A 13,225-nucleotide genomic window follows, 5' to 3' on the forward strand; every position below is an offset into this window, starting at 1 on the left:
AAATGATCGAAAATGACCTATATTACTGTCGAATCTATAGTTTTCGGGATCACAATGCTGTTTAAATCCAAATTCAGCCCCACAACTTGGGGGAGGGAAGAGGGAGATACATAAAAATGATCGAAAGTGACCAGTATCAGAGACTGCTTCAGTAATATTAAAAGGTGAATGAACATATTGCTATTTTTTTCTTATTTTAACTCAGAGAAGCGGGTAATTGACGCTAGTATATAATATAAATATAAAAAATTAAACTCAAAATTATGGTTAATACATAATACATGAACTTTAATTTTCGTTTAATTGTATTATCCAAAGACGTGTGTTAATCGATAGATCACATGAAATTGAACAAAAGAACGTGTTTGTGAATAAATTTTCGTGCGTAGTTTTTGAAAAACAAACGAATTTTTATGACGCTAAACAACATTCGTTGTTCGTTGTCAATAATAATTGGTATTTTTTTATTCCGTTGAAACCATTATTTATTTATGTATTGTTTATGCGAAAATTACACTGTTAAGTAGCAGCTTGTATCTATTGTTGGTTGCTTTTCTCTAACAATGGCGCACGTACTTGTAGCAGGACACACATTCCTAACAATGACGCATGTAATCCTAACGATGATACACATACTGTTTGTAAATTAAAGGTAAACACAAATCTTGGAACTACACTGAGGTGGATAAATATAGAACTCATTTAATTTTTTATTTATTTATTTATTTCATGATGTTTTCTTAGAGTGTATTCAATTTATCTTTCTGCGAGGGCCGTTCGGAAAGTAAACTCCTATTGGTTAAAAAAACACCAAAGTAAATAAGAATAATTTATTACATACATAAAAAACTACTTCTTTGCTCTATTTTTCAACATAGTTTCCATAAACATTCAAGCACTTGTCATATCTCTGCATTAGCTTAGAAATTCCATTAGCATATTAGTCTCTCGCCTGTGCCTTGATCCACTCTGTGACCGCATCTTTCAGCAGCAGCTCCTCGTCATCAAAGCGCTGAGATCCTGGAAATTTGTGGAAATTCATCGGAAAGCTCCGAGATTGTGAAATGTCGATTTTCACGAACTTTTCCATCAATTTTCTGAACGAGTTCATCAGTGACCACTGATGACCTGCCACTCCTCTCTTCGTCATGAATGTTTGTTCATCCAATTTTTAACCCGTTTTTGCCCGAATGTTTTTACTTTCGAGTTTTTTTGAAAATTTGTGTTTTTCTGAATGGAAGGCTTCTATTTGTTCGATTAATATTAAATTCTGACACTTTTCGTAATTAATTTGGCTGTTTGCGCATGTTCCAATATTGGAGCACCAGGAACGAACGGGACCAGTAGTATTTGTTCCAATATTGGAACGCCAGGAGCGAACGGGACCAGTAAGATTTTTTTCCTAAACTCTGACATTACGAACGAACGTGACAGTAATGTTTGTTATATATGTTATTTATCCTACAAATAGAACACCCCTCTATACTTCTACTTTTTCTAGAAAGAAGTATCGTTATAAAACAACCGATCAATTTTCATATTTTTATTTTCCACATATACTTCGCACGAATATTATAGTATGAAATACAGGACGAACAAAATAAAATATAAATGTTTACTGCAGAATATGAATATAAATATTCTTTAATGATTCTAAACTATGTATCCTATAGTTCTTATAGGGAGGTATAGAAATAAAATATTAACACGTTAAATTTTCAGATATATGCAAAATCAATATAGATTGATATTTAGGAAATAACATTTGATTTTCTTCCCGACAGATCTGACCAATTCAAGAACTAAAATTACATTTGATTGTGGTAAGGTGTGAAACCGGAGCTATCCAGTGATCAGATATGTCATGTCTTAGACCTCTACGGGTGCGTGACAGAAATCCCTTGCTTGTTTCCGCACTTCCACTTGAAGATGGTGGAGAACCATACTTCTGCAAATATATTTCGACTATACTTCTTGTTAAGCCGAGATAATCTAATGATGGGTTTGTTTCTGTTTTCCTGTAGAGCTGCCAAGCATTGTGGAAAGGGGTATCAATACAGAACGCAAAACCAGGCCACCACCATTTTCTGGATCTGCTTGAAATTCTGTATCTTTCAATGTTTTCATTCATCCTATCCACTCTTCCCATGGACTTGTTATACTTTGAAACAGTATTAGATTGTGGAACTGGTAATTTCTTCTCCCTAGCAATCCATCTCTTTGCAGGCTCCACAGCATTGCATATAGTTACCAAATGAACTACGCGATTGTCATTCCATTCTACCACCATGCATTTGCTAGCTGCGTCGGGTTTGAAATAAATGCCCCCACCTTCTTTCTTTTGTTCCTGTAGATCTTTTAGTGGGCAATTCTCTATTCGGTTCTTCATAATAGTTCCAGTAAAATCAATACCCAATTCGGCTAACTCACTTGCTAGTGAAAGTGATGAAAATAGTCTATCCGTGTATATCTTGTAATGTATATCTTTTGGAATTGAATTTGTCAACTGTATTACAACGTATTCTCCCAAGCCAGTGTCTTTAGGTGTAATTACATCTCGTCCAATATATGGCTGAAACTGTGCCGGGTATCCTCGAGGTTCACACATACACCACGCAAATAAAAAATGAATCGTTACACAATAATAATCGGTTAAACTAATAATAATAATAATATCTTATGCCTACATGGTTAACGTTCTCGCATTTGGTGCAAGAGACCCAAATTCAATTCCCGGCAAGAGCATATGTGATTCAAATCCCATGTTAAGCTCTAAGTCTAGTGTTGAAGGGAAGTTTCTTTTTTGTTAAATTAAAAAATCATAAAACCATCAGGTATCTCTGTAGAATGCATAATCCTACTACAAAGGGAATTGAACCTTGAACTCAGTGCACCAAATACATGCGTGATACTAACTAGTTCAGTGAAGAATTATACATCCAGCATACATCAATGCTCCATACCTTTTAAGAAAATAATTTATAAAATATATATATAGTGCAAATAGTATAAAATTACAACCAAATAATATTATGAGCTATTTTCGATACTTTTAGAATGATATAAGTACTTGTGCCGCAGCTGGAAACAAAGTGAAATCGTACGGAAAGCAAAAATAAGCAGAGAAATCGTACGGAAAGCAAAAATCGTGCATATTTTGATAAAACAGTAATATACATTCCAAGTTGTGACAGAAATGAAATTTTACAATAATGAAAATAATGGACCCATTCGTTCCTGGTGTTCCATTATTGGAACATTGTACTTTAGATTACACTGTACAAGTTATAATTATTACTTTCTTTACAAATCTTTAATATGACTTGAAACAACTATTAATCAAGGTATCTAAGGCAATAAACGGACAAAATTATAAAAATAAAAGAATATTTTCTTACTTTCTTTCCTCCATGGTGTATGTAAAAATTTCTTTGACAATGACGTCACCACCGCGAGGTGCAAAAGCTAATAGAGCAGGAAACAAGTACATCACCTCATCATTCCACCCCTTGTGAATGCAGTTAGCACGTTCCCAACTTATTGCGATACAATGTAGCCAGCTGAGCATGTATTTACGTCATCTTTAAAATTGTTCCAATATTGGAACACCGGGAAAAAACGGGTTAAATGAACGAAGCCATTCACGAACAATCCCTTCACTCATCACATTTCGTCCATACACGGCACAAAGTTCTCGATGCTGCCAAATGTTGTGGAACTTGTGATTAGACAATCTTCACACTACCACGGCTGGATGCAGACTGATCTACCGCGTACATCTGTGCAAAAATAGTAGCGCTGCTCCCACTACTTCACGCACAGTGACCAATCGAAGATTACTTTCCAAACGCGCCTCGTAATTGTGCGAAAGCATAGCTTAGGAAAAGCAGTTCCAACTTTGGAGAGATAAAAGCCCAGTTCGTGGATCCTACCACCCCAGTTTAGTCTTTTTAGAATTGCTAATAACCCGTTGTTCCAAGATCTTTTTTTTCTTTCTTTTCTTTTCTTTTCAGTCTTGGCTTTATGGCATTTGCTTTCTAAGTGAAAAATTAGATTGAATATATTTTAATTTTAACGTATAACTTCACTTACGTGTATTGTATAATATGTACGAAAATCATCGATGAATAGTGTAAAATATCCTATTCATGTATTGTACATGTATTCTTTTCTTTTCAGGAGCTGATGTTATAATATCGTATTTCACCCCTCAAGTATTGGAGTGGTTATCAGAGAAAAAGTAAAGTAGTGAATATGGGAACAATATGCACCTTGCAGACACTAGACTGATTGAGTTATGAGTCATCTCCGCTCTGTTACCTTCGTGTGGAAATTATACACAGTTCTGGTATAAATAAAAAATTTTTAACATGTAATAAAAGGATTTTCAGGATAGCTCTCTGTATTTGTGAATAAGATAATGTACAACTTAAAAAAGAATATTAAGAGAAGAGATTAAGAAAAGAATATTAAAAAAGAATATTAAGAGAAAAAGATATTAAGAGAAGTTCCTAAGTTTGTTCGAGATACTTGTGTGTTGCCGTACTTCAAACATTAAAGTATACGTAAAAGCTAAAATTACCACTGCAGCTTTCCGGACGATTAAAACATAATTTGGCAGAAGGCACTTAATTGCAACAATAATTATAATCATAATACATAAAGACATTTCTTCAGCAAAATAATAGTAATCGTGATGATAATAATAATAATTGCAAGAATAATAGTAAACGTGATAATATATGTTGAATAGTAATAATAATAATATATGATAGTAGTCCTTCAACAAAATGTGGCAAAGAAGGAACATTGAGTTTCAACTTGATGTTGAACTGTCTTCTCTTCAGTAATAAGTATCAAATTACATTTAGTTCGAAGCGTAACAAAGACAAAAGTAGTACTTTTTTTCATGAAGTTTGTAGCTCTGTTAATTTTATACGAAATTACCTAATAGTACAAGTTTTATATTGAATGCATATATTTATTGCATCGTTCAGTATTATCATATTCTTAATAAATTCAATCCTTATTTGAGTAAAACTGTTTCAGAAATTAACTATATTACAGTGCAAAGTAGTACATCGAAATTAAGGTAGATGTAGAACCATGTTTTAAAATAGTTGTCCAGTTGTCTTAAAAGGTTTCAATTGAAAAATAAATAAATAAATAAATAAATAAAATACTTTAATACAGGTCGTTCCGGAAAGGAATACCGGACAGGTACCGGAAAGGAAAAAAAGGACAAGAATTTCTATTAGGAAGACCTGAAAAGTAACTTTAAAATAACTTTTGTCAAATTTTAAATATCAGAATTTCATGAGGAATTCTGACTCTTCACGTAGCCTGGATTTTAATACGTCTGTCACAATAAAGTGCCAAACAAGTTTTTATTTTCTTCGTTTAATTCACGTTTAAGTAAAAACAATGTACCTCGAAAGTTAAGTGAAGAGCGTTTTTAATAAGTCGATTTACAAGATAAGTAAATCTAATTATGTTACATTGCATATATTTCCGATATTTATGCCAAGTGTATGCAAGGTGTTGACGATTTTAACGGGTAAATCATGTAATCATTCTTTTAATAACCATTGGTGTACAAAATAGAATGTAATTTGTATATTGAAAATATTCCTATTTTGTTACGGGATTTGTTAGGTGGGGCGGATATATTATTTTGTATGATTAAGTGTATATGAATTTCCTAAACTTCATGAGCTTTTATTGTAATTAATAAATTGTTTGTTGTTATTTGTAGTAATTTCTCTTAATTAAAGTACCACCTCAGAATTATACTAATAGTTTTTCAGCCATGAATAAGGTCACTTGCGTGTAAGAAATGTACCAAACCAGAAAATACGAGAGCATCAAAAAGTCCGTGCAATCACCTGGAAGAAAATACCTTTGAGACCATGATGACGTTAGTCCCTTTCTACGTGGTTACAGTGCTTCGAGCCACATTTTTGCCAGCGGACCTTCACGTTGCGTAGTATGTTCCGTCATTATTAGAATTTCGTGTGTTATTGTTAGGAGTATGTGAATCACTCTTAGAAGAATGTGCGCCAGTGTTAGGGTTATAACTTATGTTTCACTTTTAGGAGTATGCGTCAACGTTAGAATAATAATTCACTAAACTTCTCTCTTTTTTTTTTCACATATGCAGTATATATAAATGAATGAAAGTTGAGCATTTCTTTTATGCAGAAGCCTGCACTTTAGGCTTGAAACTACATTTCTTCTTCAGAAATGATTTCATCCATACTGTCAAAATAACGTTTTTTGAGTGGACCCTTCATTTCTGTAAAAGAAAAAAAAATCGCTTGGTGCCAATCTGAGAAATATGAAAGATGGAACAAGATTTCATTTCATATCCCAACTCCATTACCTTCACAATGGATATATTCGCTGAATGAGCTGGTGCATTGTTTTTCTTTGCTGAGCATTCGTCGACGTTTGATGATCAGTTCTTCTCGTAACTGAGCTAGGAGACGATAATAACACTGACTAATGATAGTTTGCTTCTCTGGCAGGTAGTCTGTCATGGTGATCCCTTCGCAGTATCAGAACACAGACAGCATCACTTTGGCGACAGGCTTTTGTACCTTTGCCTATTACTGGGAGAGGAGAGGTATTGACGCTGCTCGCACATTTCCTTTATTTCTGAATAATAAAAGATATGCCCAACTTTCATTCATTGTGACTAGTCGGCCGAAATTGTCGTTTTTATTTAAGCTTACAGCGATCTAATTCCCTTGAAGCTTTCTCTCGCATTGTTCTCTGAAGATGGAGGTGGTTATGAATTATGTTCCAGACGAATCCATAACTAACACTTCAGTATGACGATGTCCGTCATGACGGCGTCATTTGTGAAAGATGGTCTTCTAGATCTAGGGGCATCTGAAGTGGTCGTGTGTCCATTTTGATATCGCCGTTTCCACATAGATACCATCTCATAGGATGGGCTTTCATTCCCATAAACTGCTTTTCATCTCCTCGTAAATTTGTTTTGCTAATTTGCCCTGGAGATTTAATGGGTCGTGCTTCAAGTTTGCCAATCATTATATCGTGATTTATCTGTATGAAAGAGAAAGAATCCGAATCAATATTTCGTGTGACTAATTTAGAAGAAACAAGGTATAATAACGCATATCTAATGGGATTCGTCGTAGTTTTGTCCCCTTATGCGTGACTGCATGAACTTTTTGGTGCACGCTCGTAAGTGAACACCAAAATATTGTTTAAATTGTGCGATTTTATTAGCGTTTAACGAAAAGAAGGGATATCTAAAAATGAAACATATAGCAATTGATACAATCTCACTGAGCTGAAGAAATGATATGGATGAGTATAACTACTTATGCGTTGTTTGAAAGAAAATGGAGATTTTTACAAAAGTTGATTCTGTACAATGACCACGTCACCTATTAAGATAAAACTGATACCGAGGTATATCCTCATCAAGATTTTCATTGTGATACAATACAAAATATGTTTAATGAGATACAAGCCAAAATTATGATGTTCACAAATGAGACAGAAATCAGTTGATAGATTACATCAAATTAACAAAATGACAAACTTAATGATAAATTCTCTGTGGTAGTATGGGGGGAATTGACGCTAAAAATTAAGTATGTTGTTTGTTGCCAATAGTAATTCATACTTTCTATTCTGGTGGAACAGATTGTTTGTTTATATATACTGTATATGTGGAAAAAAGTTTAGTGAATTATTATTCTAACGTTGATGCATACTCTTAAAAATGAACCCTAACACTGGCGCACATTCTTCTAAGAGTGATTCATATGCTCCTAACAGTAACACACGAAATCCTAATAGTGACGGAACACACTACGATGTACTTGTAAGAAATATTCCCGAATAGCAGATCTCAAAGTGTTCTCTCACGAGAGAAGTCTAAGTTATTCTGTTCACAATGAATATTATACATACATACATATATATATAGTTAGTTAGTTAGTTAGTTTACCCAACATTGTGAGGGTCGTCAAGTCTAGGAGGCTTAGGTGGGCGGGTCATGTAGCTAGAATGGAAGAAAGTAGAAACGCTTTCAAAGTCTTGACTGGAAGACCAATCGGAAAACGACCATTAGGAAGACCTAGGCACAGATGGGAGGACAATATTAAGATGGATCTCGCAGAGATTGGAATACAAAGTAGAAACTGGATGCAGTTAGCTAAGGATAGAAGTCAGTGGAGAGTTTTTGTGAACGCGGCATTGAACCTCCGGGTTCCATAGGCCATAGAGTTAGTTAGTTATAGTTAGTTAGTTTAACGTCCCACGTTATGCCCTTTAGGCTAAAAGAGAGAGTCTGTGTGAAATCGGGTGTGATTTGAACATTGAAAGGAGTAGAATGCTGTCATGACTCAAAGGTACTTTCTTTGAAAAGGAAAGTAATTGCTTGAATGCAGACAAACAAAATATGGGGAGAAATACCTAGAGCCACGAATATCTCGAGAAGTGTTGCGTGACTCATGAAATCAATGTTAACGGACGGGTGATGTGTCGTGAAAAATGTGGCAACGGTTGTGCTTGGATGAAACCAACAAGATGATTGGTATTTAACCCTTACTGTCAGATACCATTGCATTTGATCTTTAAGTCAACTTGCTTTAGAGCTCGCTTTGGCCATGAATGGATAGTGTACATATCTACTGTGTCTCGGAACAGGTGATTGGTTTTCGATATCTGGGCAGCATTATTAGTGATGGTATAAAATGCGAACGTGAAATAAAAGCAAGGATAGGAATGACGAAAGAAGCCTTTAGGCGGAAGAAAATACTATTTTGTGAAACGTGGAATAAAGAGTTGAGAAAAATACTCATAAAATGCTTCGTGTGGAGTATTGTACTGTATGAGGCAGAAATATGTACATTACGCAAAAATGATGACTGGAAGCTTTCGAAATGTGTGTGTGGAGAAGAATGGAGAGAATTAGCTGGGTCGAGCGGAAAACAAATGAGAGGGTGTTAGAAATGGTGGAGGAGAAAAGAACAATTTTATACATTATTAAGAAGAGGAAGAGAAACTGGTTGGGACATTGGCTAAGAAGGAACTGTATTATGATTGACATGTTAGAGGGTATGGCGACAATAAAGAGAGGGAGAGGGCGAAGACGATATCAATACAGAAAAATCGTATGTGAAGACGAAGAGGTTGGCGGACGACCTTGGAGCATGGAAGTTTCTCTGTTGCGGCAAGTGACCTGCCAATAATGGCAGAATACCTATGAGGATGACTATCATTATTCATTCAATACATTTTTCATGTACATTGTGTCGATTTACAACTCGTACACAGTCTTGTCCACCACAAACCCCACTTGGTGAGAACTGGTATCGAGCCAGGAACCTCACACCACAGAGGTAAATTCTTTACCGCTGAGTCAACGCGGCACCTCAGCGTACTTTCTGTGGTTGTTGTAAATACAATAGTGTCCTAAAAGTTTATTTCTCTGAATTCTAGAAGTGCTCTGACTTAGACTATTATCTTTCGTTTATATAAAAGTAACTAAGCAAGTTCTGTCGCTTTTTGTGGTCCGTTCCATTGGCCCTCACACCGTGAGTTGAATGCGAATGGAGATAAAGTGAAGATTAGTTCTTGGTGTGGGTATATCCAACATACTACTTGGTTGTGACAGTTCAGTTACACCGTAAACTTGCGTAAGAACAGAGTGAACATGGGACCTCCACATACCGTCATAAGGGCGTGTATGCTGTACGAGTTCAAACTGGGGTCAAACGCCGCTCCAGCGGGGCGAGGAAAATATCTCAGGCCTTTGGTCAGGGTGTCATGACTACATGGACAGCGTAACGGTGGTTTAACAAGTTTAATAACGGGACGATACACTCGAAGACGCATCACGTACCGGAAGACCAACACATGTACAAAATGGAGATCTTCAGGCAGTAATTGAGGCGAACAGTGGCCAGAAATGTGAGGAACTGGGACTACAATTCAGTGTGAGTGGAGAAACCATTCGGCAGCACCTCCATCAACTTCGGAAGCACTACAAATTGGATCGATGGGCCCTACATGATTTGACTCCGGGCCAGAAGGCAATGCGAGCAGACACCCGTGTTTTTCTACTGTCTCGTCTGAGGAGGGATCCATTTTTGGACAGGGTGTTGACATGTGACGAGAAGTGGGTCCAAGGTCGGGTTAAAGGAGGCAATCTCCCCCTCCCCCCAAGAGCCTTCCAAAACATTAAGATTACACTCATTGCCGCTTGTAGCTTACTGCCACACGAACGAAAGTTTGGGGTTGTTCTTGCATTATTTCAAAAGAGCGTTAATTCTCTAAATTCCGAAATACCACTAGCGATGTAGCTGGTATAGGGTATTTTCTTGGTGAGATTTCGAGACCGGACAATTACACGGTCGTGACGTTGCTAGAGAGACGCTGGGTACCACCGAAAAACTATGACTTTCCCTATTGCCTACACACGAAATCTCAGAAAGAAGGACGACGTTACTTAAGGCCAGAACATCGGGAAAAGTATCCATGGCTTGTTCTTTCCCAGAAGGAGAGGGGCCTTTTTTTGGTAAACATTGCCCACCTTTTGCAACGGGTTTGGTTAGGAGCTATCGAAGAAACGTGCCTCTACGAACTCTTGTGATTAAACCTTTGAAGAAATTCGCTAAGCTGCTTGGCTCCGAAACTCATAAAGCGAAATATGACATTAACGCTGTTGAGAACGGAAAAGCGTTTCTGAAAAACTGCCGGGAACCAAGGAAATCATTCGAGAATCAAATCAACTCGTTGAGAAGACAAGTTGTCGAAAATCGCGACAAACTGAAATTAGTGTTGGAGAATGTGATTTTCCTTGGAAAGCAAGGCATTGTGTTACGAGGTCAGGGACGATGCTTGTGCAGGTAATTTGACTTCAGATGGTGACGGTGCAGAAACTAAGTTTTACGAGGGCAATTTTCGAGAATTGCTGAAATTTAGAATAGCTTGTGGGGACAATGTCTTGAGGGATCACTGGAAGAAAGCATCGAAGAGGACCATTGTTGCCAGTAAAATCACGCAAAATGCCCTCATTGTGGTTGTGGACAAGAAATCACGTCGTGTCAATCGAGTGCGGGAGGGTCAGTTTTATTCTATTATGTTTGATGAGAGTACAGACGTTTCGCACACATCTAAGTTGTCTTTGATTCTAAGGTACCAACTCATGGGTAAAATAAGAGAAGACTTCGTCAATTTCATTGATCCTCGGCTAGTAGAGGTGAAACGTGAGGACATTAGATCAAGGTTGGAATCCGAAGAAGACGCAGAACCACCCAAACCCTCACTGACTGGAGGGAAAATTGGATCTTCGCTACGAGACTTGCCACTCAACCCGAAGAAACTGCGTTGGTATCGGCACAAGTGGTTGCGCCATCATGACCTCTAAAAATCACTGGACTGCAGGAAATCCAGAAGGAGGCTTCAAACGCGCTGCACTGTCCATACTTTAATCATAGCCAAAACTAGCCCATCTCCAGGTCGTCGTCGTATCTGAAAACAATGAAAGAAATCATTCCGTTTTTCACCACATTGTCAAAACGTAATGATGCCTTGAAGCTTAAGGTTGGTAGTCATTTGGCGACATTCTGCGAAACTAGATGGGTTGAACGGTACGACGCGGAGTTACAATTTCAAGTGAAATTTCAAGAAATTAGTGAGGCTTACCCGTGTACAGTGTTTTTTTCTAAGCACGGGCACTTCTTTCTGCCATACACGACAGCGAGTTTATCGTAACTACTACGTGTCTTCAGGATGTTCTGACACACTCTCCCCATCAGTCGACTTTTGCAGAAGGTAGATTTAGACATGAACACGGCGTCAGATGCCATTCAGGACACTATCGGAGAATTGAGCACGAAGCGTTCAAACAGCAAAGAAGAATTCAAGGTAATTTTGGAAGCAATATCCAGAATGGCTGCCAGTTTCGACGTGCAGATTCGAACTCCTCGTCTAGGCCAAAGACATACGAACTTCCCGGCAGATGACACATCTTACTACCGAAGAACTGCCTACATTCCGTTGATCGAGTCGGTTGTGGAAGATCTCAAAACGCGTCTTGTGCCGGAAGTTTTAGATGCATATGGACTCAACATTCTATTACCAACACGCGCAACTGACAAAACATCTAAGCAACACCTCCTCGTTCTAGCAGAAATATTTGCCAAAAAGATCAGAACTGAAGAAAAATGCTGTTTTCCCTCAGTTCTGAATTTGCAATTTGGACTTCTAAATGGAAGAGAATTAAAGAAGCTGGAATTCTACCACGGACTACGTTGGATGCCTGGCACGCCAGCATGAAGATCTTCACGTGACTATTCGAAAACTGCTTCGTATACTTGTATCCCTGCCTTTCAGCGTGACCAGTGCCAAAAAGCGAAATGCGACAATAGATTAGCATAGGCTTTTGAACATTCATAGGGACATTGTCGTAAATCGCGACAATGTTATCGACATATACACCATGGATGATATTAGCCAAAAAAGCGCATTTTGCGTTGTAACTTGTCGTAAGTTCTTTTTTTTTTTTTTTTTTTTTTTAATTCATTTTTACTAAAATACAAAAACATTGTAAGCGTTCTAAGAAATGTTTAACTAGACATTTCTTTCTAGCAGAATATTTAGTAAAGCATGGCCATAACCAGGACTGTAGACAGAATATCTTTTCGGGGGGAGGGGGAATTGTGCTGTAAATTCTGTAGCAATTATATGTTTTGCACCCTTTTCCTAAATCCGTTTTACCTTTTGTTTTAGGGTGAAATTCCGAGGAAACATCCCACATCCCAGACAAAAAGCCCCCCTTCCCCTAAGACGTTTGGTTTAATCCGCCTATGAGTGGGTCCTCTACGAAGCTTCACGGCGCCGTTATCATTGGTTAGCATCCCATGAACCGGTTCCAAAATAGCCGAAACCAGCACTGCATCAGAAGGTTCTCCTGTGTGTTTGGTTGACTGCTCGCGGCATCGTACATCGGGAACAGCTACCTGCTGGTCAGAGCATAAATGCAACAGTGTACTATCAGCAGTTGAGCCGTACAAGGAAAACTCAAAACTCTGGAGCCAGCACTTCTGAATCGCAAAGGGGTTCTCCTGTTACAGGACAACGCTAAGCCCCACGTGGCTAAGATGACCCGGGACACCATTCTACGCCTTGGATGGGAAACACTATTGCATCCACCCTACTCTCCGGACATTGCACCGTC

The 13,225-nt window shown here is 37.7% G+C and overlaps 1 protein-coding gene across 1 annotated transcript in view; it reads left to right on the forward strand.

Annotated features, from left to right (window-relative positions):
* Pbgs (Porphobilinogen synthase) overlaps positions 1 to 5,754 on the forward strand; it is a 30,962-nt gene extending 25,208 nt beyond the window's left edge. Inside the window, exon 8 of the mRNA XM_081764698.1 lies at positions 4,180 to 5,754. Coding sequence (XP_081620824.1) covers positions 4,180 to 4,244 — 65 coding nt within the window. The 3' untranslated portion in view covers positions 4,245 to 5,754. The remainder of the gene's footprint in view (positions 1 to 4,179) is intronic.
* The last annotated feature ends 7,471 nt before the right edge of the window (positions 5,755 to 13,225 follow it).

Source organism: Thermobia domestica, chromosome 7 (genome assembly GCF_964235325.1).
Source record: "Thermobia domestica chromosome 7, izTheDome1.hap1.1, whole genome shotgun sequence".
NCBI lineage: Eukaryota > Metazoa > Arthropoda > Insecta > Zygentoma > Lepismatidae > Thermobia > Thermobia domestica.